A 26,480-nucleotide genomic window follows, 5' to 3' on the forward strand; every position below is an offset into this window, starting at 1 on the left:
TGTACGCCTTCAAATCTATTCTGGAGCAAAGGTGGGTTGCAGTCCTTTCAGCTAACATGTAAACATGTCCCTACCATGTTTCTACCAGATTTTCTTCTACATATTTTCCTCCAGGATTTCTGTCCCCCAAACCGCCTTCCTAAATACTACTCTACTTGGCCTTTCACATTTTCGAAGAAAGATAAGGGGCTTGGTGTTTCAAAGACGTAGTAAGTCCCCACACACATCTAGACATCGTGCCTCTATTATGCATAAATTTGAAAATTAAAGTTAATAATCTCTTTGATTTCTGTGAATCCAGTGAATAGCTTTTGAAACTTGGTATTGAGCCCAGAAAACGGTCCATGGGCTGTTTCACACACACACAAAACTCTCTCAAATGCTTGCATTTATGTGCTAAGTAGATAGTTATTTAGATCTTTTTCAACAAAAGATCTTAATTTATTGACTTAAACATTCAAACATATACTATGTGCCCAAAGGTCTTGAAATGTTGGGAGTCTTCAACAAAGACAAATATACATAAACAGATAAATTAAAATAAATAAGTAATTTGTATGATAGAGATATGAATAAAATGTCATGGGACTCCAGAAGAACAAACAACCATGGAGGGTGGGGAGGGTGCTATATATATAAGTAAAGGAAAATGAAGAGAGATAAAGAAAAAACAAGATAAATGGAAAGGTTTTCTTCTTATCAATGTTTCTGCCACCAAATTTTGCAGAACAATGCTCCCCAATTTCCTTTCCAGCTAGGCTTATCTTTCCAGGAGGCATTCTATAGAATTCAAAAGGTCAATTTTCACACACTATCTGTGAAAAAAATGCCAACTGCAAAAGATTCCCAAGAATCTGCAGCCCTTCTCCATATCACTGGTGGGGAGAGAAATCAAGGCCTTACCTTGACCTCTGCAACTCAAATCCATATATAGGAGAGTTGGTTCTTTCATCAATATATGAAAGGTAGATTAAAAACCTCCCTCACAGAAGGGATTACAAAAAATTAAGTCAGAAGCATGAGAAAAGCAGAAGAGGCAGCAACAGAAATCTGAATTAGCTGGAGATGTGAATTAGCAATAAATATTAAAAAGAGCCCAAGACCAAAAAAAAAAAAAAAAGGCAAGAAACAAGTTTTCAAAAAATTTTAAGTGTATTTATTTATTTATTTTGAGAGAGAGACAAACAAGTGCGGGAGGAACACAAAGAGAAGGAGAGAGAGAAAAAATCCCAAGCAGGCTCCACACTGACAGCACAGAGCCCAATAGGGGCTCATTCTCATGAACCATCAGATCATGACCTGAGCCAAGTCAAGGGTAGGATGCTCAACTAATTGAGCTACCCAGTTATCCCACAAGTTTTCGATTTTCTAAAATGTAACTGAAAGTCTTTCTTCTTCAGAAAGAAAATAAAGTCATTGAACTCTTTTAAACTAAAATTGAAAGGGGCCACATGTTGCAAATACTGACTTTCACCATGATGTTACTACAAAACAATGTATAGCAATTGTCATTAAGTGTGCTGCAAATAGTTAATAAATGGCCCCAGAATCAGAATACCCCATGGAGTCACAGCAGGAAAAGTTTAGAAAAGTACCATTATATCATTTGACCAAAAGAAAGCTATATAGCTATTGAGGTTTATAACAGATCAACTGGAGAAAAACAAATCACTACATGAAATTATTTTCTACTTACCCCCATCATCCTCTTCAAGAATGCATATTTTAAAAGGATACAAGTTATTATATTAAAAATTACTTTCTCTGTCATTTTATAAGCTACACCAAACAACAAAGAAAAAACTAAGCTACAAATTTCCTAGTATCAATTCCAACTATTATCTTTTACCAAACTAAAATGTATATTATCACTACCTTTCAATCTAGTCCTCCTCCAGTATACAAAATCAATAATATAAAATATTTCATAACATTTTTAAAGTACCTTAAAATTTTAGAAGAGAATATAAATGTTTCAGAAAAGTGGAGAAAGACATACTAGAGAAGAATAAAATTAAAATACCACACTAATCATGATGTAAAACACAGCACATGGACAACTGTTAAGAGAACTCTCAATGAAACTATAATTTAGTTCTTCTGTATCTATACCTGGCTATTTCCTGCCAAGTAATCAATGTAACTTTTAACATGAATAATACAGTGTACTTAACAGGATCAATACTTTTAGTTGTGTGGTTTTTTTTTTTTTTTATTTTCAATGTTTATTTTTGAGAGAGAGAGCAAGCGGGGGAGGGACAGAGAGCGAGGGAGACACAAAATCTGAAGCAGGCTCCAGGTTCTGAGCTGTCAGCACAGAGCCTGATGCAGGGCTCAAACTCATGAACCATGAGATCATGACCTGAGCCGAAGTTGCTCAACCGACTGAGCCACCCTAGGAGCCCCTGTGTTTTTCTTTTTAAAACGAAATACACTTTTATGTAATTGCTTTATTTTCAGGTGCCATCATGTTAGAACCCTTCATCTCTGAAGATATTTGCATTAAGGAATCTACCTTGGCCCTTGATCAACTGTAGGATCGAAGAAATTCAGAGCCCTACATGGAACAACATTTCCTACCTCCTATCTTTCATTTGTTGCTCATCTTAGGGAGTACAGTCCATCGAGTGAACACTAAGCAGTGTTTCAAAAGCATCTGACATTAAAAAAGGGTCATTCTGGGTTGGGTGTGGGCCCCCCATTCTGGGCTTCAGTAGAAAGAAGAAAGACATAAGTGCATCCCTCCAGAGACTAGGGTAAATACAGGATTATAAACACTGAGTTTGCTTTGCAGACCTTTGGAAAAGAGCCTAGAATAAAATCCTTAACACTGTGGGTTATTGTTGGTTTTAAAGGGAACTCATGAGGAAGTAATAATGATGTGAAATAATGAAAATAATTATAATAACCATAGCAAACACTTATACCAAGCCCAATGCAACATTCTGGATGCTAATTCTATGCTTTAACATGCATTAAGTCATATAATTCTCAAAACAGCCCTATGTAGTAGATGCTATTCTTACTGACATTTGACAGATGAGGAAACTGAGTACAGGGATTAAGAAATTTGCCCAAGGTTACAAAGCTGGTAAATGATATTTCATGCTATACTCTGTTATTACAAGTCCAAATTGAGTTTCTAACGACTTTTTCTCTATAAGTCAATGTGGGGGAAAATCAAAATTCTTAACTCTAACACTCATGCTACTATTTTAGGAAAATTTGGTGATAGATAGATATCTGAATAGTAATGATGCCCTTCAATTTACTCTCCACTTATGGATCAGTCCACTGAGAAGTCAGAAATTTATTATACAAAACTGAAAACTTTTGAGAAAGGAATTAAACAACCAAATTTCATAAAACATTGCTGCACAAATGTGGTTCTTAATTCTTAAGACAAATACAAAGTGCTTTCCCAGTTTCAGGCTCCATATAAAGCTGACATTAATCTTTCATCTTCCCAGCCAATAATACAAAATACTTTAAAAGACAACAAAAGATGCAAAGAGAAAAACAACCAAAAAGAAAAATCTTAAGATACATTTGAACACTGTACAGTTTTTAAAAGATTACTTAAAATTTAGATTTAGTGAAACTTGTATCTCTATGTCCTCATTATCTCTGAAGTTAAGAAAAGGATCAAGAAAAGCACAAGGAAGGCAATAAAGGAAGAGAGTCAGAGTGGAGAGGTAAGGTGGCCACCATCTTCGAAGGCAATAGACAGAAATTTCCTTTTGGCATTCTCAGCCCAACTCAGGATGTGGAGCCTCAACCTCAGGTGGTGGCTACCACTGGCCACCTGAAGCAGTAATTCACAAACTTTTATATACACGATAATAACTGGACAATTCCAGTGCCCTATCCCCTAGAATTCTAACTCAGCAGCCTTGAAAGTGGAGCATAAGAATTTTCAATTTAACAAGACTCCTACTGATTTTGTTTGAGTTAGCTGCAGATCATAATCTAAGAAATACAGAAGAGAAATTTAAGACTTAGTACCCAGTAAGCACTGCACAGTACTTTACATCACACACTTTTAGAACATTCTGGGCTCCTACCTGTTTCAACATCCTTAGACCTGTGTTCTTCATCAGGAGGTGTAGCTGGTGGCCGAACAGGTGGGACTCGTCGGGGAAACTGCCCTTCTGTGTAATCCAGTGAGTGAGTGGGTTGGCTGACTGCAGCCCAGGTGTAAAGTTGATCTTGCTATATTTAAAATTTTTTAAATAAAAATAAAAAAAATAAAATGTAAAGCTATTTTAATTCAATCATGAAAAAATGAAGTTTTTTTAATTGTTACAACATCATTTTTATCTTATACATACATATGCAGGGCGTGTGTGTGTGTGTGTGTGTGTATCAAACATTAAAACAGCATTGCCTACTATCCAACGTAGATTCATGATGGCAACATTCATTCACACAATTATTTCAATTTCATAACCATACTTGTCTCAAATTTTTCTTTCTTTTTCAATTTATTTTTTTTTAATATTTATTTTGAGACAAAGAGAGAGAGAGTGCATGGGGGAGGGGCTAGCACAGAGAATCCCAAGCAGACTCCACGCTGTCAGGACAGAGCCTGAATCAGAACTCAATCTCATGAACCATGAGATCATGACCTGAACTGAAACTAAGAGTTGTAATCTTAACTGCCTGAGCCACCCAGGCACATCTCAATTTATTTTCTATAGAAAAATACAATTTTTTTTTTTTTGTGGTGGAGATTCCGTGTGCATCTGCAAGGAAATATAAGACCAGAAAATCCAGACATTCAGAGAACTCCCTGAACTAGAATCTTTAAGACATTTGAATATGATGTCCCTTTAAAATCTGTTTAAACACTTGTGGCAAAGTCAAAGGACAGGCTGTACTTGGGCACCGCAGAACAATAATAGCTTCCTTGCCTTCAACAACAAAAAGCCTAGGAAACCAACTTATCATGGGTCCAGGCTTCAAAATGTTTGGGACAAAAACCACGAAAAAGTAAATGAACTTGCCAAGAGTAAAAAAATTGGACAGGGATCTTCTGGCAAAGAAAGTGCTTCCCAGCTGAAGACTAACAGAATCTGGACAGAATGAGAAGGCTCATAACTACACCTAATGCCAGGAAGCAAAGTGGAAATCTCACAAAGGAGGCCACTTTGAGGCCTATAAACACCTTGGAAAACTTCTCATTAGGATTTCGGAATAACATGTTTAACCATTTTAGGATGCATGCACTTCTCTCCATGATATTTTCCTTACTTGTAGGTATATTTGCCTATAGCTTATGGTCAACCTAAAGTAAAACAAAGAGAATAACAGTATTGTAGAGGTGAAGAGCAAATGAAAAACAAAACAAAACAAACAACAACAACAAAAAACCGTACTGTAACCACTGTGTTGAGACTATAAAGCAAATGGAGTTAACCCAGGACAGGCATTGCCATTTCTATAATGCATTTAACAAATTAATCTAATAAATTCACAAATTATTGATCAGCATAGACAGTAAGACACAGTGTATATATCTGTAGTTTAAGCTTTAACTTTACAGACACTGGCCCTATTTGAGAATTCAGATTCTTGGATTTGGCTAGTATTACATAAGGGTCACATTGAAGACCTGGCTAAGCATTTCAGCTTTCCATACTGTTTCAACTGTTCATACACAGTTTTTGAATGTTTATTTATTTTTGAGAGAGAGACAGAGTGCAAGTGGGGGAGGGGCAGAGAGAGAGGGAGACACAGAATCCAAAGCAGGCTCCAGGCTCCGAGCTGTCAGCACAGACGTGGGGCTCAAACACATGAACCGTGAGATCGTGACCTGAGTCCAAGTTAGACGCTTAACCAACTGAGCCACCCAGGCGCCCCATTCAACTATTCCTCTCTTGATCGACAGCAAAGGCTTTGCTTTTCAGCCTACTGCGTGTCAGAAATAGCTTTTCGCCGGTGAAATTAGTAGTTTGTTTAATTAACATGATGTTGGAAATGAGATCTCAGTAGTGAAACTGAAGTAATTCCATCTACGAGGATTGACAAAAATATCAGAGAATATCCTCATTCTTAAAAGAACAGAGTAAGACTTGGGTGAGGGATGATGTCAAGGCTTGATGCTCTGACAGCGGTGCGTCCAGCCACTGCTTTAGGAAAATGTCTCCTTGCCTGCTGCCAAACGTTAGGCACAGAATCCTGCCTCTTTCGTTTCTGCAATACCTAAACCTTTCATGGAAAGTGTAGTCAAGCACCTACCCAGGCAGCAAGCTATACGTTCCCTGACAAAGCAACTCTTGCCTAGAGAGCTTTATCATCCTAATAACAGACCCACTCAGCCTCTGACTTTGTGCCACATGAAAAAGGCAGCAACAACTAAGGGGATAAACGGTTTCACTTTAGGATTGCACAGTTCACCAAAACACAAAGTATATTGAAAGCACTTTATAAAACTTCATGTAAACAAACAGCAACAACAACAAATTCGGTTCAGTCCAGTTTTTTAGCTACGCTCCAGTATTGTAATATATCACAATGCTATGATGGTAATCTCAAAACCCTTCCTTCAAAGCAGAGCTCTACTAGCAGAAAATAAGCAAAACACAAATTTCTTTTGTGGCTTTTTAACACCTACAAATGCCACCTCTTCAACCTAGCATTTAATTTTTTCTATATGACTCTCATCCACCCACCCAAATCCATCCCTCCATGTTCCCTAAGTCAAACTTCACTCCATTACCATAACTCCCTAGTTCTCCTCATTATGGAATGTAATCTCTCAGTAAAAGTCTAGCTGAAGTTCCACCTCACATGGACCACTCATGCATCAGAACACTGATACAGCACCCTGCCACCATTCATTTTGAGAAGTAACGGTATGCCGTCAAGGATGGTGGCATAACACCTTACTGAGTGCATCTAATCTTTCCTCAAATTGACTGAAAACTCCTTCAGCCCATGAAGTATGCACACAGGTCCTACAAATCTCCCCTAGCAATTGACAACACTAGGATGACTACATAAAAGCCACTTAACTGAACTAACAGAATTGGCAGATAAAAAAGAAGTAAAAAGATGGTTTGTCAGTATGAGCAGCGGCAGTAGCTCATTTTCTTCATATACATAACAAGATACCAAACAGGTACTTTCTGGATGCCACATGGAAAACAAATCTATTATATTATCTGTTTTATCTAAACCTATCAGCAATTATACAATATAAAGAAAAATAGGAACAGGGTCAACCTGGCAGCAAAGTAGGGGGACCCGAAGTTCCCCCATCCCTCACACACAGCAGTGTTGAGGTCAGAGAACTTGGAATTCCAAGAGTATGAGCTGCAGAGTGACAGAGACATCTCCAGGGGCCCATGGGGACAACTTGGTGGGCCATAGGTGCACGATTGAAAACTTGGAGAGATAAAATGGGAGGCATAGGAAGAGAGGGGAGGGATCCCTTTGGAGAGACAAAAGGAAGAGAAAGAGAGGCTGTTGAAGTGTAGGACTGTATTTGGACCAGAGAAAACCCATGGACCGGGGAACAGAAAAAAAAGATAAAGATCTAATTTCTTTTTTTTTTTTTAATTTTTTTTTCAACGTTTATTTATTTTTGGGACAGAGAGAGACAGAGCATGAACAGGGGAGGGGCAGAGAGAGAGGGAGACACAGAATCGAAACAGGCTCCAGGCTCTGAGCCATCAGCCCAGAGCCCGACGCGGGGCTCGAACTCACGGACCGCGAGATCGTGACCTGGCTGAAGTCGGACGCTTAACCGACTGCGCCACCCAGGCGCCCCAAAGATCTAATTTCTAAGTGCCTGGCTTTCTCTGGACTGGGGCCAGCGGCCCCGTTGACGTACCTGGGGAGAAGGGGAGCCAGTCCCAGTCTTGGTAACTAGCACAGAGGTGCAGTCCTCAGTGAGAGAAAGCAATCCCCTCCCTTGAGTGCTCTGTGAAGAAGGCACATAGCCATTCCAAGGACAAAAGACCTTGCTTGCACCCGCCAGTCAGAGGCCCTTTGTCGGCTGGCTGGGCTGAGGGGCTCTACCCTAGAACCAGGGTGTACAGGTGGGACCCTTTAAGACTGATGGTTTGAATCCCAACCAAGCACCAGGGAAGCACAGGAGACTGTGGAGCGGGACAGACGGCCTCATTTGCACCAGCTCAGCACTGTGGGGGGAGCCAGAGGCCCTCTATCACTGGGGTGGAGTGGCATTTTTCTGGAACTGGGGTGAGCAGAGCGAGATCCTTTAAGACAATGGGGTTTGAATCCCAGCCATGTGCCAGGGAGGTGCAGGAGGTAGTGGAGTGGGACAAACCACCCTGTTCCCACCCACGCAGCACTGTGAGGAGCCAGAGGCCCTTTGTAATCTGGCTGGGCAGAGTGGCACTTCCCTGAAACCGTGGGCATGTAGTGGGACCCTTTAAGACCCTAACTGGGGTTTGAATCCCGCTGAGTACCTGGGAGGTGCAAGAGACTGTGGAGCAGAACATACCCAGCCTGCTCCCACATGCACAGCACTGTGCAGATGGCTTAAACAGAGTGTTTGGGACACCCAGTCTGGGGAGGAGAGACTGGGGTGTCACCATTTTTATCCCCATCACCAATAAGATGAGGCTTTAGGGAACAAAGGGCCCACAGTGGAGGCAGGACCCGCCTCCGACCAAGCCACACCCCTCCAAGTCTGGTCACTGTGAATTTACCAGTGTTTGACTGGCACTGGCCAACCAGACAACCCCTTCCTCCAGACGAGCACAGCCACTGGCTCCAAGGCACCGAGCGGTTTTGCATTTTCTCATTTGATTCTTGGTCAATTCTTATTTTATATATATATTCCTTTTTATTTCCTTCCTTTCCTTCCTCTAATTTCTTTGTTCTCTAGTCTGGTTATCCTGGTTGTTGGTTTCTTTAAGCAGACATATTGAATCTATTATTTTTACACCTCTTCTGTATCTCCTTCTTATTTATCTTCCTCTCTCTCTCAGGATTAAGTCATATGGTCATATGTCTGGTCAATTTTCTTTTTTTTTTTTTCCTTTTGCCCACCCCTGTCATTTCTCTCTTTGTATGGGATAAGGCTTCTTCCACCACCACCCTCTTTTTAAAATTGTTTTTCCAGGGTTACTTCATGGTGGAAGGTCCAAAGCACTATTAAAAGTAGGGAGACAAAGCAGCCAGAGTCACAACAACAGAGAGCATGTAACATATTACGAAAACACCTCCTGAAAGGCCAGGCCCTGGACAGTGTATAATCCCTTTTTAATATAGTAGTGCTCGCAGGTACAGGACACATTAACAAACTATTACAACAAGTAAGGGATGGAATACTAGCCAAAATGATGAAAAGGAAGAATTCACCTCAAAAGAAACTCCAGGAAGAATGGCGGCCCGAGAATTGCTCAAAACAGATATAAACAAGATATTTGCTAAGAATTTAGAATAATAGGCATAAGATTAATCACTGGGCTTGAAAAAAACAGAGGACAGCAGAGAATCTATTGCTGCAGAGATCAAGGAACTAAAAAATAGCCATGATGAATTAAAAATGCTATAAAGCAGGTGCAAAATAACTAATTGCAGTAAGAACAAGACGAAAGAAGCAGAGTGGAGAATAAATGAAATAGAAGATAAAATTATGGAAAATGATAAAACCGAGGAAAAGAGAGATAAGAAAATATTAGACCATGAGGGGAGAATAAGAGAACGAAGTGATTCAATGAAACTTAATAATATCCATATCATAGGAGTTCCAGAAAAAGAGAGAGAGAAAGGGGCAGAAAGATTACTTGAATAAATTATAAATGAGAACCTCCCTATTCTGTGGAAGGAAGCAGATATCCAACTCAAGGAGGCAAAGAAAACTCCCTTCAGATTTAACAGGAATAGGTCTTCTCCATGGCATATCATAGTGAAACTGGCAAAATACAAAGATAAAGAGGGAATTCTGAAAGCAGCTAGGGACAAATGGACCTTAAACTACAAGGGTAGGCACATAAAGGTAGTAGCAGACCTGTCCGCCCAAACTTAGCAGGCCAGAAGGGAGTGGCAGGAAACATTCAATGTGTTGAATAGGAAAAATATGCAGCCAAGAATTCTTTATCCAGCAAGGCTGCATCCAGAATAGAAGGAGGGATAAAGGCTTTCCCAGACAGACAAAAACTGAGGGAGTTCATGACCACTAAACCAGCCCTGTAAGAGATCGTAAGGGGTACTCTGTGAGTGGAATGCTGCAAAGACTACAAAAGACCAGACACATCACCACAACCATGAAACCTACAAATAACACAAGGACACTAAATCCATATCTTTCAATAATAATGCTGAATGTAAAAGGACTAAATGCTCCAATTAAAAGACAGAGGGTATCAGAATGGATTAAAAAACAAGATCCAGGAGCACCTGGGTGGCTCAGTCAGTTAGGTGTCTGACTCAGCTCAGGTCATGACCTCAGGGTCTGTGAGTTCAAGCCCTGTGTCGGGCTCTATGCTGACAGGCTCAGAACCTGGAGCCTGCTTCAGATTCTGTGTCTCCCTCTCTCTCTGCCCCTCCCCCACTCACGCTCTGTCTCTGTCTCTCTCAAAAATAAATAAACATTAAAAAAATTAAAAAAAAAAAACAAGATCCATCTATATGCTGTCTACAAGAGAACCATTTTTAGACCTAAGGACAACTTCAGATTGAAAGTGAGGGGATGGAGAACCATCTATCATGCTATGGAAGTCAAAAGAAACCTGGAGGAGCCATACTTACATCACACAAACTAGATTTAAACAAAAGTCTGTAAGAAGAGATGAAGAGGGGCATTTTATCATATTTACGTGGTCTATCCATCAAGAAGAGCTAACAATTATAAATGCTTATGCCCCCAATTGAATTCACCCAAATATATAAAATAATTAATCACAAACATAAGCAATCTTATTAATAAGAATATGGTAATTTCAGGGGACTTAGTGAATGGACGGATCTTCTAGGCAAAATCAAAAAAAAACAATGGCCTTGAATGATCCATTGGACCAGATGGACTTGACAGATACATTCAGAACTTTTCATCCAAAAGAAGCAGTATACACATTCTTCTCAAATGCACATGCAAAATTCTCCCAGATAGATCACATACTGGATCATGAGAGGGGCCTCAATAAAAATAAAAGAATTGAGATCACACCATGCATATTTGCAAATAACAATGCTATGACACTTGAAATCAAGTTTGAAATCGTTTCAATCACAAGAAAAAAATTGGAAAACCCCAAAGGAATGGAGGTTAAAGAGCAACCTACTAAACAATGGATGGGTCAGCCAGGCAATTAAAAAAGAAATTTAAAAAACATATGGAAGCAAATGAAAATGAAAACACAACAGTCCAAACTCTTTGGGATGCAGCAAAGGCAGTCCTAACAGGAAAATGCACTGCAATCTAGGCCTATCTCAAGAAACAAGAAAAATCCCAAATACAAAACCTAATGACTCATCTAAAGGAATTAGAAGCAGAACAGCAAAGAAACAAAGAAACCCCATGGCCAGCAGAAGAGGAGAAATAAAGATTAGAGCAGAAATAAACAATATAGATTTTTTTTAAAAAGGTAGAATACATCAATGAATGTAAGAACTGGGTTTTTGAAAAAATAAACAAAATTGATAAACCCCTAGCCAAACTTCTCAAAAAAGAAAAGAGAGGACCCAAATAGATTAAATCACAAATGAAAAAGGACAGATCACATCAACACCACAGAAATACAAACAATTATCAGAGAATACTATGACAAATTACATGCCAACAAACTGTGGACAACCTGGAAAAAATGGACAAATTCCTAGACACCCTCAGACTAACAAAACTCAAATGGGAAGAAATAGAAAATTTGAACGGACCCATAACCAACAAATAAATTGAATCAGTTGTCAAAAATCTCCCAACAAATAAGAGTCCTGGACCAGATGGCTTCCCAGGGGAATTCTATCAGACATTTAAGGCGGAGTTAATACCTATACTTCTCAAGCTATTCCAAAAAATATAAATGAAATGAAAGCTTCCGGACTCATTCTATGAGGCCAACATTATGCTGATTCCCAAACTAGAGAGAGAGCCCAATAAAAAGGAGAATCACATGTGGATGCAAAAATTCTCAAGAAGATACTAGCAAATCGAATTCAACAGCATATAAAAAGAATTATTCACCATGATCAAGTGGAATTCACTCCTTGGCTGCAGGGCTGGTAATTCTATACATCACATTAATAGAAAAAAGGATAAGAACCATATGATCCTGTCAATAGATGCAGAAAAAAGCATTTGAGAAAATACAGTATCCTTTCTTAATTAAAACCCTCAAGTTGGGATAGAAGGAACATACATAGCTTAACATCATAAAAGCCATATATGAAAAGCCCACAACTAATATCATCCTCAGTAGGGAAAAACTTTCCCCCTGAGATAAGGAACATGACGGGGATGTCCACTCTCACCATTGTTTAACATAGTGTTGGAAGTACTTGCCTCAGCAATCAGACAACAAAATGAAATAAAAGGCATCCAAATTGGCAAAGAATAAATCAACCTTTCACTTTTTGCCGATGAAATGATATTCTACATGGAAAACCCAATAGACTCCACCAAAAAGATGCTAGAACTGATACATGATTTCAGCAAAGTCGCAGGGTACAAAATCAATGCACAGAAATGGGTTGCATTTCTATACACCAATAATGAAGCAGCAGAAAGGGGAATCAAGAAATCAGTCTCATTTACAATTGGACCAAGAACCATAAAATACCTAGGAATAAACGTAATCAAAAATGTAAAATATCTGTATGCTGAAAACTATAGTAAGCTTATGAAGGAAATTGAAGAAGACACAAAGAAATGGAAAAACATTCCATGCTCATGGATTGGAAGAATATATATTGTTAAAATGTCAATACTATCCAAAGCGATCTACACATTCAATGCAACACCAATCAAAATTGCACCAGCATTCTAGTCAAAGATAGGACAAACAATCCTAAAATTTGTATGGAACCACAAAAGACCCTGAATAGCCAAAGCAATCCTGAATAAGAAAACCAAAGCTTGAGGCATCACAATCTCAGACTTTAGCCTCTACTATAGACCTTAAATCATCAAGACAATATGGTATTGGCACAAAAACAGACACATAGACCAACGGAATAGAATAGAGAATCCAGTATTGGACACACAAATGTATGGCAGACTAACCTTTGACAAAGCAGGAAAGAGTATCCAATGGAAAAAAAGACAGTCTCTTTAGCAAATGGTGCTGGGACAACTGCACAGCAACATGCAGAAGAATGAAACTAGACCACTTTCTTACACCATTCACAAAAATAAACTCAAAATGGATAAAAGACCTAAATGTGAGACAGGAAACCATCAAAACCCTAGAGGAGAAAGCAGGCAACAACCTCTTTGACCTCAGCCACAGTAATTTCTTGCTCAACACATCTCCAAAGGCAAGGGAATTAAAAGCCAAATGAACTATTGGTACCTCATCAAGATAAAAAGCTTCTGTACCACAAAAGAAACAATCAACAAAACTAAAAGGCAACTGGCAGAATGGGAGAAGACACTTGCAAATAACATATCGGATAAAGAGTCTGTATTCAAAATTTATAAATAACTTACCAAACTCAACACCCAAAAAACAAATAATCCAGTGAAGAAATGGGCAGAAGACATGAATAGACACTTTTCCAAAGAAGACATCCAGATGGCCAACAGACACATGAAAAGATGTTCAATATCAGTCACCATCAGGGAAATACAAATCAAAACCATGATGAGATACCACCTCACACCAGTCAGTGGCTAAAATGAACAACTGAGGAAACAACAGATGTTGGTGAGGATGTGGAGAAACGGGAACCCTCTTGCACTATTGGTGGGAATGCAAACTGGTGCAACAGCTCTGGAAAACAGAGTGGAGGTTCTTAAAAAATTAAAAATAGAACTACCCTACAACCCAGCAATAGAGCACTACTAGGAACTTATCCAAAGGATACAGGAGTGCTGATTCATAGGGGCACTTGTACCCCAATGTTTATAGCAGCACTTTCAACAATAGTCAAGTTATGGAAAATGCCCAAGTGTCCATCAACTGATGAATAGATACAGAAGATGTGGTTTACACATACAATGGAATACCACTTGGCAATGAGAAAGAATGAAATCCTGCCATTTGCAGCAATGTGGATGGAACTGGAGGGTATTATGCTAAGTGAAATAAGTCAGTCAGAGAAAGACAGATATCATATGGTTTCACTCATATGTAGAACTTGGGAAACTTAACAGAAGACCATGGGGGAAGGGAAGGTAAAAAATTAGTTTCAAACAGAGGGGGAGGCAAATCATAACAGACTCTTAAATACAGAGGGCTGATAGAGGGGACATGGGGGAGAGCAGGAAATGGGTGATAGGCATTGAGAAGGGCACTTGCTGGGATGAGCACTGGGTGTTGTATGTCAGTGATGAATCACAGGAATCTACCCCCAAAACCAAGAGCACACGGTATACACTATATGTTAGCTAACTTGACAATAAATTATATATAAAAAATAAAAATGTGGAAACCATTCTAAATTTAAAAAGAAAAGAAAAGAAAAAGAAAAATATGTGTAGCCAATGCTCCTGGGATATAATCAGTGCCACCATAGACAAATCTTTCAACCTTATGAAGTCTTGATATTCTTATCAGTAAATCAGGAAAAACACCCGCCTGGTCTTTTTTATGGGGCTGGCATGAAGCAGGAGCAGAAAGAGCTATGAAAGCCTATGTGGAAAGAACTATGAAAATGACATGATGTTATTCAAATATAACACACCATGAATACCACCTGTTTTGATTTTTTAAATCTATGTTTGATTAGAATAATCATACATCATTTCTTATATTTAAAAAAGTCCTTTTCAGAGGAATTCAAAGTCATCATCATATCTACACATCAAGATACAGAACCAACACTAAATCTTTGCTTTAGGATGAGAAACTAGTTTCAGCAAACCTTGGTCTACAGAGTTTTCTTGGCATTTGTGCTGAATGTCACTAAATTTTGAATTCAATTATAATTAATGTGGTCTCTTGGGGCATCTGGGTGGCGCAGTCGGTTAAACGTCCGACTTCAGCCAGGTCACGATCTCGCGGTCCGGGAGTTCGAGCCCCGCGTCAGGCTCTGGGCTGATGGCTCAGAGCCTGGAGCCTGTTTCCAATTCTGTGTCTCCCTCTCTCTCTGCCCCTCCCCCGTTCATGCTCTGTCTCTCTTGTCCCAAAAATAAATAAACGTTGAAAAAAAAAATTAAAAAAAAATAATAATAATTAATGTGGTCTCTCCTCGACCATCCATGAATGTCTTTTACTTTCTTCTATTTCCATTTAACATGTCAGGAATGTATTTGTTACTTTCCCAAGTAGGGTTATAAGCCCCTTACTCCAGCTACCATATCCTACCTATATCCACCTTTTCCCCAGGACATTATTCTGTACATATAGCTGACATACAATGAGTATTTAGGAACCAGAAAGGTTAGGAGCAATAAAAATGGGCTTTTTTTGACAAATCAAATCATAATTTTATATCTGGGTTGAAACTGAAATATGTTTTCCATAGCACTACTATATTCTTTTAAATTCTTGAACTCTGTTTTCATTTTAGTTGAACTGGATCATGTCTTTCTGTTTAAGAAAAATAAATTTTCTACCATAGGCAGATCAGAAGATTTAAAATCATATACTAAAAGTGACATAAATAGACCATAGGCCCACTATCTCTAAAAAGAAAAAAACGTTACTGGTAGCAGATATTTACCTATCTTTTAACTGAGTTGTAAATAATAATCCCCAAAATAACTCAGAACTATAATCCATAGTTTATTTTAGAGAAACCACTAGAAAATATAAAGTTCAAAATTAGGCATTCTAAAAGTGCTTCACTGAGATTTTTCAAGCCAAGGTAAGGGTTTGGTTATCAACTTAAAATATCTCCAATTCACATTTTTCTGACAGTACTTTATACAAGAAAATTTCATTGTCCATTAATCTGTATGTTAAAGCAGAAACTACTCCTTGAGAGGAAATATTGCCCTTCTGGCAATTCTGATGACTCATCCGTGAATGGAGATGGGATATCCATATATATGGGAATAAATCTTATTTTGGGTACCTCACTCCCTCAGAAGCTCTCAGCACTGCGCAAGCTCAAGTGTCTATCAAGGCTAATAGATCTATATTTGACTGCTAAAATATAGAACTGCAACTCAGATATTCCAAGTACAATCTCCCATCAAATATCAGAAGTTTGACTGAGGGTGAATATATCTTTTCAAATCAGTGTTTGAGTTTTCTTTGAGTAAATACCCAGTGGTGGAATTCCTGGATCATATGGTAATTCTATTTTTAATATTTGGAGGAAACTCAATACTGTTTTCAACAGTTGTTGCACCAATTTATATTCCCACCACAGTGTACAGGGTAACCTTTTCTCCACATCCTCATCAACACTTGTTATTTCTTGTCTTTTTTATCCTAGCCATTCTGACTGAAATGGTGTTATCTCATTGAGGTTTTTATGTGCATTTCCCTGATGATAAGTGATATCAAGAATCTTTTCTTGTATCTGTTGGCCATCTGTTGTCTTCTTTGAAAATGTCTATTCAGGGGCGCCTGGGTGGCGCAGTCGGTTAAGCGTCCGACTTCAGCCAGGTCACGATCTCGCCGTCCGTGAGTTCGAGCCCCGCGTCGGGCTCTGGGCTGATGGCTCAGAGCCTGGAGCCTGTTTCCAATGCTGTGTCTCCCTCTCTCTCTGCCCCTCCCCCGTTCATGCTCTGTATCTCTCTGTCCCAAAAATAAATAAACGTTGAAAAAAAAAAAATTGAAAATGTCTATTCAGGTCTTTTGTCCCTATGTTCATTGCAGCATTATTTACCATAGCCAAAATATGGAAGCAGCTTAAGTGTCCATTGATAGATGAATGGATAAAGAAGATGTGGCACACGCACACACGCGTGTGCTCACACACACACACACACACACAGGGCCATAAAAACGAACGATTATTACTGGGCCATAAAAAGAATGAGATCAGGGTGCCTGGGTGGCTCAGTCGGTTGAGCATCTGACTTCAGCTCAGGTCATGATCTCACGGTCTGTGGGTTCAAGCCCCGAGTCAGGCTCTGTGCTGACAGCTCAGAGCCTGGAGCCTGCTTCAGATCCTGTGTCTCCCTCCCTCTCTGCCCCTCCCCCACTCTCACTTTGTCTCACTCTGTCTCTCAAAAATAAATAAATGTAAAAAAAATTTAAAAAAAAAAGAATAAGATCTTGTCACTTGTGACAGAGATGACATAGAGGATGTATTATACTAAATGAAATTAATCAGAGAAAGACAAATACTATATGATTTCACTAATATGTGGAATTGAAAAAAAAATGAATAAACAAAGAAAGAAACAGACTCATAAATACAGGGAACTGGTAGTTGCTCGTAAATACAGGGAACTGGTAGTTGCCAGAAACAATGGGAGAAATAGGCAAAAGGGATTCGAGAGGTACTAATTTCTAGTTATAAAACAGAAAAGTCAGGAGAAGTACAGCAAAGGGAATTATAGTCAATAACACTGTAATAATGGTATAGTGACAGATGGTGAATATGCTTATTGTGAACAATGTATAGAATTATTGAATCACTATGTAGTGCATCTGAAACTAATATAACGTTTGTCAACTATCCATAAGTAATATTTTTAAGTTTGAGAAAGAAAACTGTAAACACAATGCCAAAAACCATGTAGCTCATCCATTTCTTTACATATATTCTATTTATCCATAGAATGCACAGATAAAATCTGTATCGGTCCACCCAAGGGCTCCTTTACCGACACCTGGTCATATTGGCCTCAAGAATTACTTCAACTGAACTGTGCTTGGGTGTGATCTCTAAGAAAAAGAGACTGCCAGGTCCATTAGAAAAAGACAGCTTCATGCCATCACACAGTATCTTCTATGGGAGAGTTCTGAAGGTAACTTTACTTCTGATCTTAGAACTTCATAGCTTAAACTAAAAAAGTAAATAGTTGGATGGTATCTTGAGTTTAATTGTACTTTTTTCCATCTCATGGGCTACTGTGCCAACTAAATTTGTTTTTATGTTTTTTTTGTTTTTTGTTTTTTGGCTATTAGAAAACTTAAAATAAGTATATGGCCCACCTGCCACATGTTTTGGGGTTCCAGAATATATGTTTTTTAGAAGCCTCATTCCTAGCTCCATTCTATGTTCCTCTCAGTTTTGCTTTGTCTTTTCTTTCCACTGATAGCTAATTTTTATTATTTTATGGTATCTTACTTCTCTTAGTAATCACTGTAAGTATTTTTTGTAGTAAGGAGAAAATAAACACGTAATTAGTAATAGAAGAATGATGAAAGACCCATTTATTTACCTGTTTTAGCTCATTTGAACTTTTTATAAGATGACTGGCTGAATAAAAGATAGATCCATGATAGTAGACTGAATTGTACTGGCAATATTTTGGTCTGCATTGACAATTTAATTGTAAAAACCCAACAGCACAACTCTGTAGAATTGCTTTGGGGTAAGGAGATAAGAAAAAAAGTAATCAGTACCACATATGACATCATGCACTGGGTGTATTACTGTCTAATCTTTTCATGTTGTATGTAGCTGTAATCACAGTGCACATGCTTTTATAAATATGTTATTATAGATTTTTAAATGATTGCATCATCATACTTATAATTTATATTTCTGCCACAATCTTAACACAATTGCAATTATACTATAGCCACTTAATCAACTCTAAACAGAACATGTGAATGTGAGAACTCAAAGCATTCCTGGTTGGCATTTAAATAAGAAGTTATAAACCCGGAAGAGTATATTAAAATGACAAATAGAAAAGAATAATAAGAATAATATCAGGGCACCTGGGTGGCTCAGTCAGTTAAGCACCGACTTCAGCTAAAGTCATGATCTCATGGTTTGTGAGTTCAAGCCCCACGTCAGGCTCTATGCTGACAGCTCAGAGCCTGGAGTCAGCTTCAGATCCTGTGTCTTCCTCTTTCTCTGCCCCTCCCCTGCTTGTGCTCTGTCTCTCTCTCAAAAATAAAATAAACATTTAAAAAAGTTTTAAAAAAAGAGTAACATCAAAAAGACTAAATCTAAAGAAGAGCTGAGGTAACTGAAAATGTTTTGGGGATAATATAAGGGGGGATTTTCTTAGCTATGTTCAATAGAAGCACTGACATTGCTACCAATGAGATTACAAATTGGTGCGAATTTTCTGGAGGGAAACTGAGTATCAAAAAAATTTTTTAAAAATGCATTTGGCACCAGCAATCTACTTATAAAAGTTAGAAAACTTCTAAGGGGAAAATAAATCAATAATATGCAAAAACATTCATATACTAGAATATATTTATTCCAGTGTTGTGTATGTTTTAAAAATGAATGGGGGGGGAGGCATAATTTCTTTTTAAAAAGCAGCTGACACGTTATTGTTTGGTGGTTGTCGTCTTGTAAAAAAGCAAAATGAATGAAAAATTATAGTATGTACAAGTAACCAAGAGCCATTAAATTCCTATAATGTCAAATGCCCTGTAAAATTTTGTTCATAGCATAATGACAGGTGAAAGTGACTAAAAATTGTGCACCGTGGAATGAATATTTATATTCACACACACACATACACACACACACACACACACACACACACACACACACACACACGATCTGCCTAAAGACAAAGGTGAGTGGAGTATAAAATTAAAAACGAATTGGCAAGCCAGGATTCAAAGGACACACATCTACAGAGGCTAGGTAAATGTGTTACTTTTTTTTACCCCTCTGAGGGATTCTGTAAGAATTTGGGTGAACTTTATCAGGAGAAAAGGCTAGAGGATGGTACTCCCAAAAGGATGTTGGCCCTAGTAGCACCCCTCACTTTGGGCTATGATCCAAAAGACACTAGGAATAAAGGTAAACTACAAGGAGATAGGTCTTCTTGGGCTGAAATTCAGCTTCAAACACGTGAATCCCTGAATGTACTTCAAGGTGATCTTGGAATTTTATTGTCCCAGGTCCCTGGCAAAAACAAGCATAAATTCTACCTGGAATAGAATTCTGTCAATCTAGGCAGCTACATAACATAATAATGAAAATGAAAAAACAATGGTGCACAACCTTTGGGATGAAGCAAAAGTGGTCCAAATAGGGGAGGAAGCAATATAGGCCTACCTCAAGAAGCAAGAAAAATCACAAAAAAACAACCTAACTTTACATCTAAAAGATTAAAAACAAAAAACAAAACAAACAACAAAAAAAAAAAACAACAACAAATGAAGCCTACAGGCCTACAGCCAGTGGAAGAAAGAAAATATTAAACATTAGAGCAAAAATAAATGATACAGAAGCTAAAAAATTAAAAAATAAAAACAATAGAATAAATAAATGAAATCAGGAACTGGGCCTTTGGAAAAATTAACAAAATTGGTAAACCTCTAGCCAGACTTACCAAAAAGAGAAAGAACCTAAATAAATAAAATCACAAAGGAAAGAGGAGAAATAATAACCAAAACCACAGAAATACAATTATAAGAGAATGTTAAAAAAGTTTATATGACAACAAATTGGCAAAACTAGAGGAAAAAAAGCTAGAAAAATGGATAAATCCTTAGAAACATATAAACTCCCAAAACTGAAACAGGAAGAAATCAAAAACTGTTGCTGTAACCAGCAACAAAATTGAATTTGTAATCAAAAAACTCTCAACAAACAAAAGTCCAGGGCCAGAATGCTTCACGGGAGAAATCCACCAAATATTTAAGGAGTTAATACCCATTCTCAAACTATTGCAAAAAATAGAAAAGGAAGGAAATCTTCCAAATTCATTCTATGAAGCCAACATTGCCCTGATATCAAAACCAGATAAAGATGCCATAAAAAAAAAGAGAGCTATGGGTCAACAACTCTGTTGAACACAGATGCAAAAATTCACAATAAAATACTAGCTAACCAAATCCAACAATACATTACAGAAATCACTCACCAACATCAAGTGGAATGTATTCCTGTGTTGGAAAGGTGGTTCAATATTCACAACTCAATCATGTGACACACTACATTAATGAAAGACAGGAGAAGAACTGTATCATTTCAATAGATGCATTTGACAAATTACAACATCTATTCGTGATTAAAAAAAAAACCTCAAAAAGTAGGTTTAAAGGGAACATACCCCAAAATAATAAGGGATATCTATGAAGAACCCACAGCTAATATACTGCCCAGTGGAGAAAAACCAAGACATTTTCCTCTGTGGTCAGGAGCAAGATAGGATGTCCAAAACAAAATGTCAAAATTACATCAGCATTTTTCACAGAACTAGGAAAAAATTCTAAAATTTGTATGGAACCAAAAAAGACCCTGAAATACCAAAGCAATCTGTCTTTTAAAAGTTTATTTTTTTTTTTTTGAGAGAGAGAGAAAGTGAGAGATAAAGAGAGCATGCACGCAGGGGAGGGGCAGAGAGAGAGAGGGAAATGAGAATTCCAAGCAGGCTCTGCACTGTCAGTGCCCTCTCAGTGCAGAGCCTGACCCAGGGCTCAAACCCGTGAACTGTGAGATCATGACTTGAGCTGAAATCAAGAGTCAGAAGCTTGACTGACTGAGCCACCCAGGTGCCCCCAAAGCAATCTTGAAAAAGAAAAGCAAACCTAGAGGCATTACAAGTCCAGACATCAGGTTATATTACAAAGCAGTAGTGCTCTAAACAGTATGGAACTGGCACAAAAATAGACAAAAATAGATAAATGGAACAGAATAGAAAACCAGAAAAGAACCCACAATTATATGTTCAATTAATCTTTGACAAAGCAGGAAAGAATGTCCTGTGTAAAAAGATGGTCAAACTGGACAACAACACACAAAAGAATGAAAGTGAACCACTTTCTTATACTAAGCAAAAAAATAAATTCAAAATAGATTTAGGTCTTTAATCCAAGTCCTGAAAATACAAAAATCATAGAGAACACAGGCCTTTTTAACATCAGCCTTAACAATTTCCTTCTAGATATGTGTCCTGAGGCAAGGAAAACAAAACCAAAAATAAACTATTGGGACTTCATCAAAAAAGAAAACTTCTGCACAGCAAAGGAAACAATCAACAAAACCTACAGAATCAGAGAAGCTATTTGCAAATGACATACGCAATATAGGGTTAGGATCCAAAATCTATAAAGAATTATAACACTCAACACCCAAATCATAAATATCCAATTAAAAAATAGACAGAAGACATGAATAGACATTTTTCCAAAGATGACATGCAGATAGATGGCCAACAGGCACATGAAAAGATGTTCAAAAATCACTGATCATCAGGGAAATACAAACGAAAACTACAATGAGATTTCACCTCACACTTGTCAGAATGGCTAAAATCCATAATGCAGAAAACAACAGATGTTGGCAAGGATACAGAGAAAGGGAACACCTTTCCAATGTTGGCGGGAATGCAAACCAGTACAGCCACTCTGGAAAACAATATGGACGTTCCTCAAAAGTTAAAAATAGAACTGCCCTACATCCCAGCAATTGAACTACTAGGTAGTTACCAAATGATGCAAAAATATCGATTCAAAGGAGTGCATGCACCCCAATGTTTATAGCAGCATTATCAACAATAGCCAAGCTATGGAGAGGGCCCAAGTGTCTACCAACTGATGAACGGATAGAGAAATGTATATATATAATGGAATACTACTCAGCCATCAAAAGAATGAAATTTTGTCATTTGCAACGTGGATGGAACCAGAATGTATTATGCTATGTGAAAAACTCAGGCAGAGAAAGACAAATACCATATGATTTGACTCATGTGTGGAATTTAAGAAACAAAACAGATGAGAGAGGGAAATAAACCATAAGAAACTGTTAGAGAACAAACTGAGGGTTGATGGAGGGAGGGAGGTGGGGGATGGGCTAAATGGGTGATGGGCATTAAGGAGGGGACTTGTTATGATGCCCACCTGTTACATGTAAGTGATGAGTCACTAAATTCTACTCCTGAAACCAACATTACACTATACGTTAACTAACTATAATTTAAATAAACATTTGAAAAAGGAATGTAATTGTAAAAGCAGAGCATAAAATGGTGGTTACCAGGGGCTGAGGTGGAGGAACGACAGAGATGTTGTTTAAGGGTACATACTTGCAACCAACCAGAAGAGAAGTAAGTTCTGGAGACCTAATACAGTACAGTGATTACAGACAACAAAACTATATTGCAAACATTGCTAGGAGACTAGATTTTAATTGTTCTCAACAATAGAAGAAATTATAACTGTGTGACAAGATAGAATTGTTGACTAATGCTACCATGGCAACTTTATTCCAATATAAATATCAAACCAACATGTTGTACACAAAAACTTAAACAATGTTGTATGTCAAATAAAACTGAACTAAAATACAATACAACTTTACTTTTAACGTAGCATTCAAAATATCAAATACCTAAGAAGCCATTGAATAAAAACGTGCTTGGCCTTTAAGCAGAAACATATCAAGTTGCAATGAGAGAAAATAAAAATGACTTCAATATATATGAATGGATTTATCACATTTGTGGATTTAAGTCTCTCAGTTATTTCACTCTTCTCCAAAATGATAGCTAAATTAAATGCAATTCTAATCAACATCCTAAGTAGGCATGTGTGTTTTAATGGATATGACTATTTCTAAAATTTATATTGAAAGGGCCTAAAACAATTTTTAAATGACTCAAAGAGAAAAGACCTATTATTCTAGACATCAAGACTTATTACCATGCAGCAGTTGAGAAGACCTATAATATTTGGACAAAAATAGGCAAACACATAATGGAATAGAATAGAGATCCACATACCAGTGTTTCACCCATATACACAGATAATAAAATAGGACATCTAACTTACACACCTAAAAGATTTCCCTAAGGTGATTATAGAACAAAATGGAAAGGACAAAACAACAAAGCTTTTGGAAGATAATATAGGAGGATATATTGTTGCTTGCACAGTAGGCAGACTTTTAAACAGGGCCCAATATGCACGACATATCATAGTGAAACTGGCAAAATACAAGGATAAAGAGAAAATTCTGAAAGCAGCTAGGGATAAACATGCTCTAACATATAAAGGAAGACTGACAAGACTAGTGGCAGATCTACCTACTGAAATTTGGCAGGCCAGAAAGAAATGGCAGGAAATCTTCAATGTGATGAACATGAAAAATATGCAGCCGAGAACCTTGATCCAGCAAGTTTGTCATTCAGAATAGAAGGAGAGATAAAGGTCTTCCCAAACACAAAAACTGAAGGAATTCATCACCACTAAACCAGCCCTACAAGAGCTCCTGAGGGGGATTCTGTGAGTGAAATGTTGCATGGACTACAAAGTACCAGAGACATCGCTACAAGCATGAAACCTACAGACATCACGATGACTCTAAACCCTTATCTTTCTATAATAACACTGAATGTAAATGGACTAAATGCGCCAACCAAAAGACACAGGGTATCAGAATGGATAAAAACACAAGGCCCATTTATTTGCTGTCTACAAGAGACTCATTTAAGACCTGAGGACACTTTCAGATTGAAAGTGAGGAGATGGAGAACTATTTATCATGCTACTGGAAGTGAAAAGAAAGCTGGAGTAGCCATACTTATATCAGACAAACTAGACTTTAAATTAAAGGCTGTAACAAGAGATAAAGAATGGCATTATATAATAATTACAGGCTCTATCCATCAAGAAGAACTAACAATTATAAACGTCTATGCACCGAATACGGAAGTCCCAAATATATAAAACAATTACTCACAAACATAAGCAACCTTATCGACAAGAATGTGGTAATTGCAGGGGACTTTAATACCCCACTTACAACAATGGATAGATCATCGAGACACATGGTCAATACAGAAACAAGGGCCCTGAATGATACATTGGATCAGATGGACTTGACAGATATATTTAGAAATGTGCATCCCAAAGCAACAGAATATACTTTCTTCTCAAGTGCACACGGAACATCCTCCAAGATAGATCACATACTGGGTCACAAAACAGCCCTTCATAAATATACAAGAATTGAGATCATACCATGCATACTTTTGGACCACAATGCCATGAAGCTTGAAATCAACCACAGGAAAAAGCCTGGAAAACCTCCAAAAGCATGGAGGTTAAAGAACACCCTACTAAAGAATGAATAGGTCAACCAGTCAATTAGAGAAGATATTAAAAAATATATTGGGGGGGGGGCGCCTGGGTGGCTCTGTTGGGCGACCAACTTCGGCTCAGGTCATGATCTCATGGTCTGTGAGTTCGAGCCCTGCATCGGGCTCTATGCTGACAGCTCAGAGCCTGGAGCCTGTTTCCGATTCTGTGTCTTCCTCTCTCTCTGACCTTCCCCCATTCATGCTCTGTCTCTCTCTGTCTCTAAAATGAATAAACGTTAAAAAAAATTTAAAGAAAATATATGGAAACAAATGAAAATGAAAATACAACAATCCAAACACTCTGGGATGCAGCAAAGGCAGTCCTGAGAGGAAAATACATTGCAATCCAGGCCTATCTCAAGAAACAAGAAAAATACCAAATACAAAATCTAACAGCACACCTAAAGGAAATAGAAGCAGAACAGCAAAGACACCCCAAACCCAGCAGAAGAAGAGAAATAATGAAGATCAGAGCAGAAATAAACAATATAGAATCTAAACAAACTGTAGAGCAGATCAACGAAACCCAGAGTTGGTTTTTTGAAAAAATAAACAAAATTGACAAACCTCTAGCCAGGCTTCTCAAAAAGAAAAGGGAGATGACCCAAATAGATAAAATCACGAATGAAAATGGAATTATTACAACCAATCCCTCAGAGATACAAGCAATTATCAGGGAATACTATGAAAAATTATATGCCAACAAACTGGACAACCTGGAAGAAATGGACAAATTCCTAAGCACCCACACATCCAAAACTCAAACAGGAAGAAATAGAAAGCTTGAACAGACCCATAACCAGCGAAGAAATTAGATCAGTTACCAAAAATCTCCCAACAAATAAGAGTCAAGGACCAGATGGCTTCCCTAGGGAATTCTAGCAGACATTTAAAGCAGAGATAATACCTATCCTTCTCAAGCTATTCCAAAAAATAGAAAGGGAAGGAAAACTTCCAGACTCATTCTATGAAGCCAACATTACTTTATTCCTAAACCAGACAGACACCCAGTAAAAAAAGACAACTACAGGCCAATATCCCTGATGAATATGGATGCAAACATTCTCAATAAGATACTAGCAAATCGAATGCAACAGCATATAAAAAGAATTATTCACCATGATCAAGTGGGATTCATTCCTGGGATGCAGGGCAGGTTCAACATTCGCAAATCAATCAACGTGATACGTCACATTAATAAAAGAAAAGA

At 37.9% G+C, this 26,480-nt stretch overlaps 1 protein-coding gene across 1 annotated transcript in view; it reads right to left on the minus strand.

Moving 5' to 3' along the window:
• FMN2 (formin 2) overlaps positions 1 to 26,480 on the minus strand; it is a 391,745-nt gene that overhangs the window by 280,270 nt on the left and 84,995 nt on the right. The window contains exon 3 of the mRNA XM_030303011.1: positions 4,065 to 4,212. Coding sequence (XP_030158871.1) covers positions 4,065 to 4,212 — 148 coding nt within the window. The remainder of the gene's footprint in view (positions 1 to 4,064; positions 4,213 to 26,480) is intronic.

This window comes from Lynx canadensis, chromosome F1, assembly GCF_007474595.2.
Source record: "Lynx canadensis isolate LIC74 chromosome F1, mLynCan4.pri.v2, whole genome shotgun sequence".
NCBI lineage: Eukaryota > Metazoa > Chordata > Mammalia > Carnivora > Felidae > Lynx > Lynx canadensis.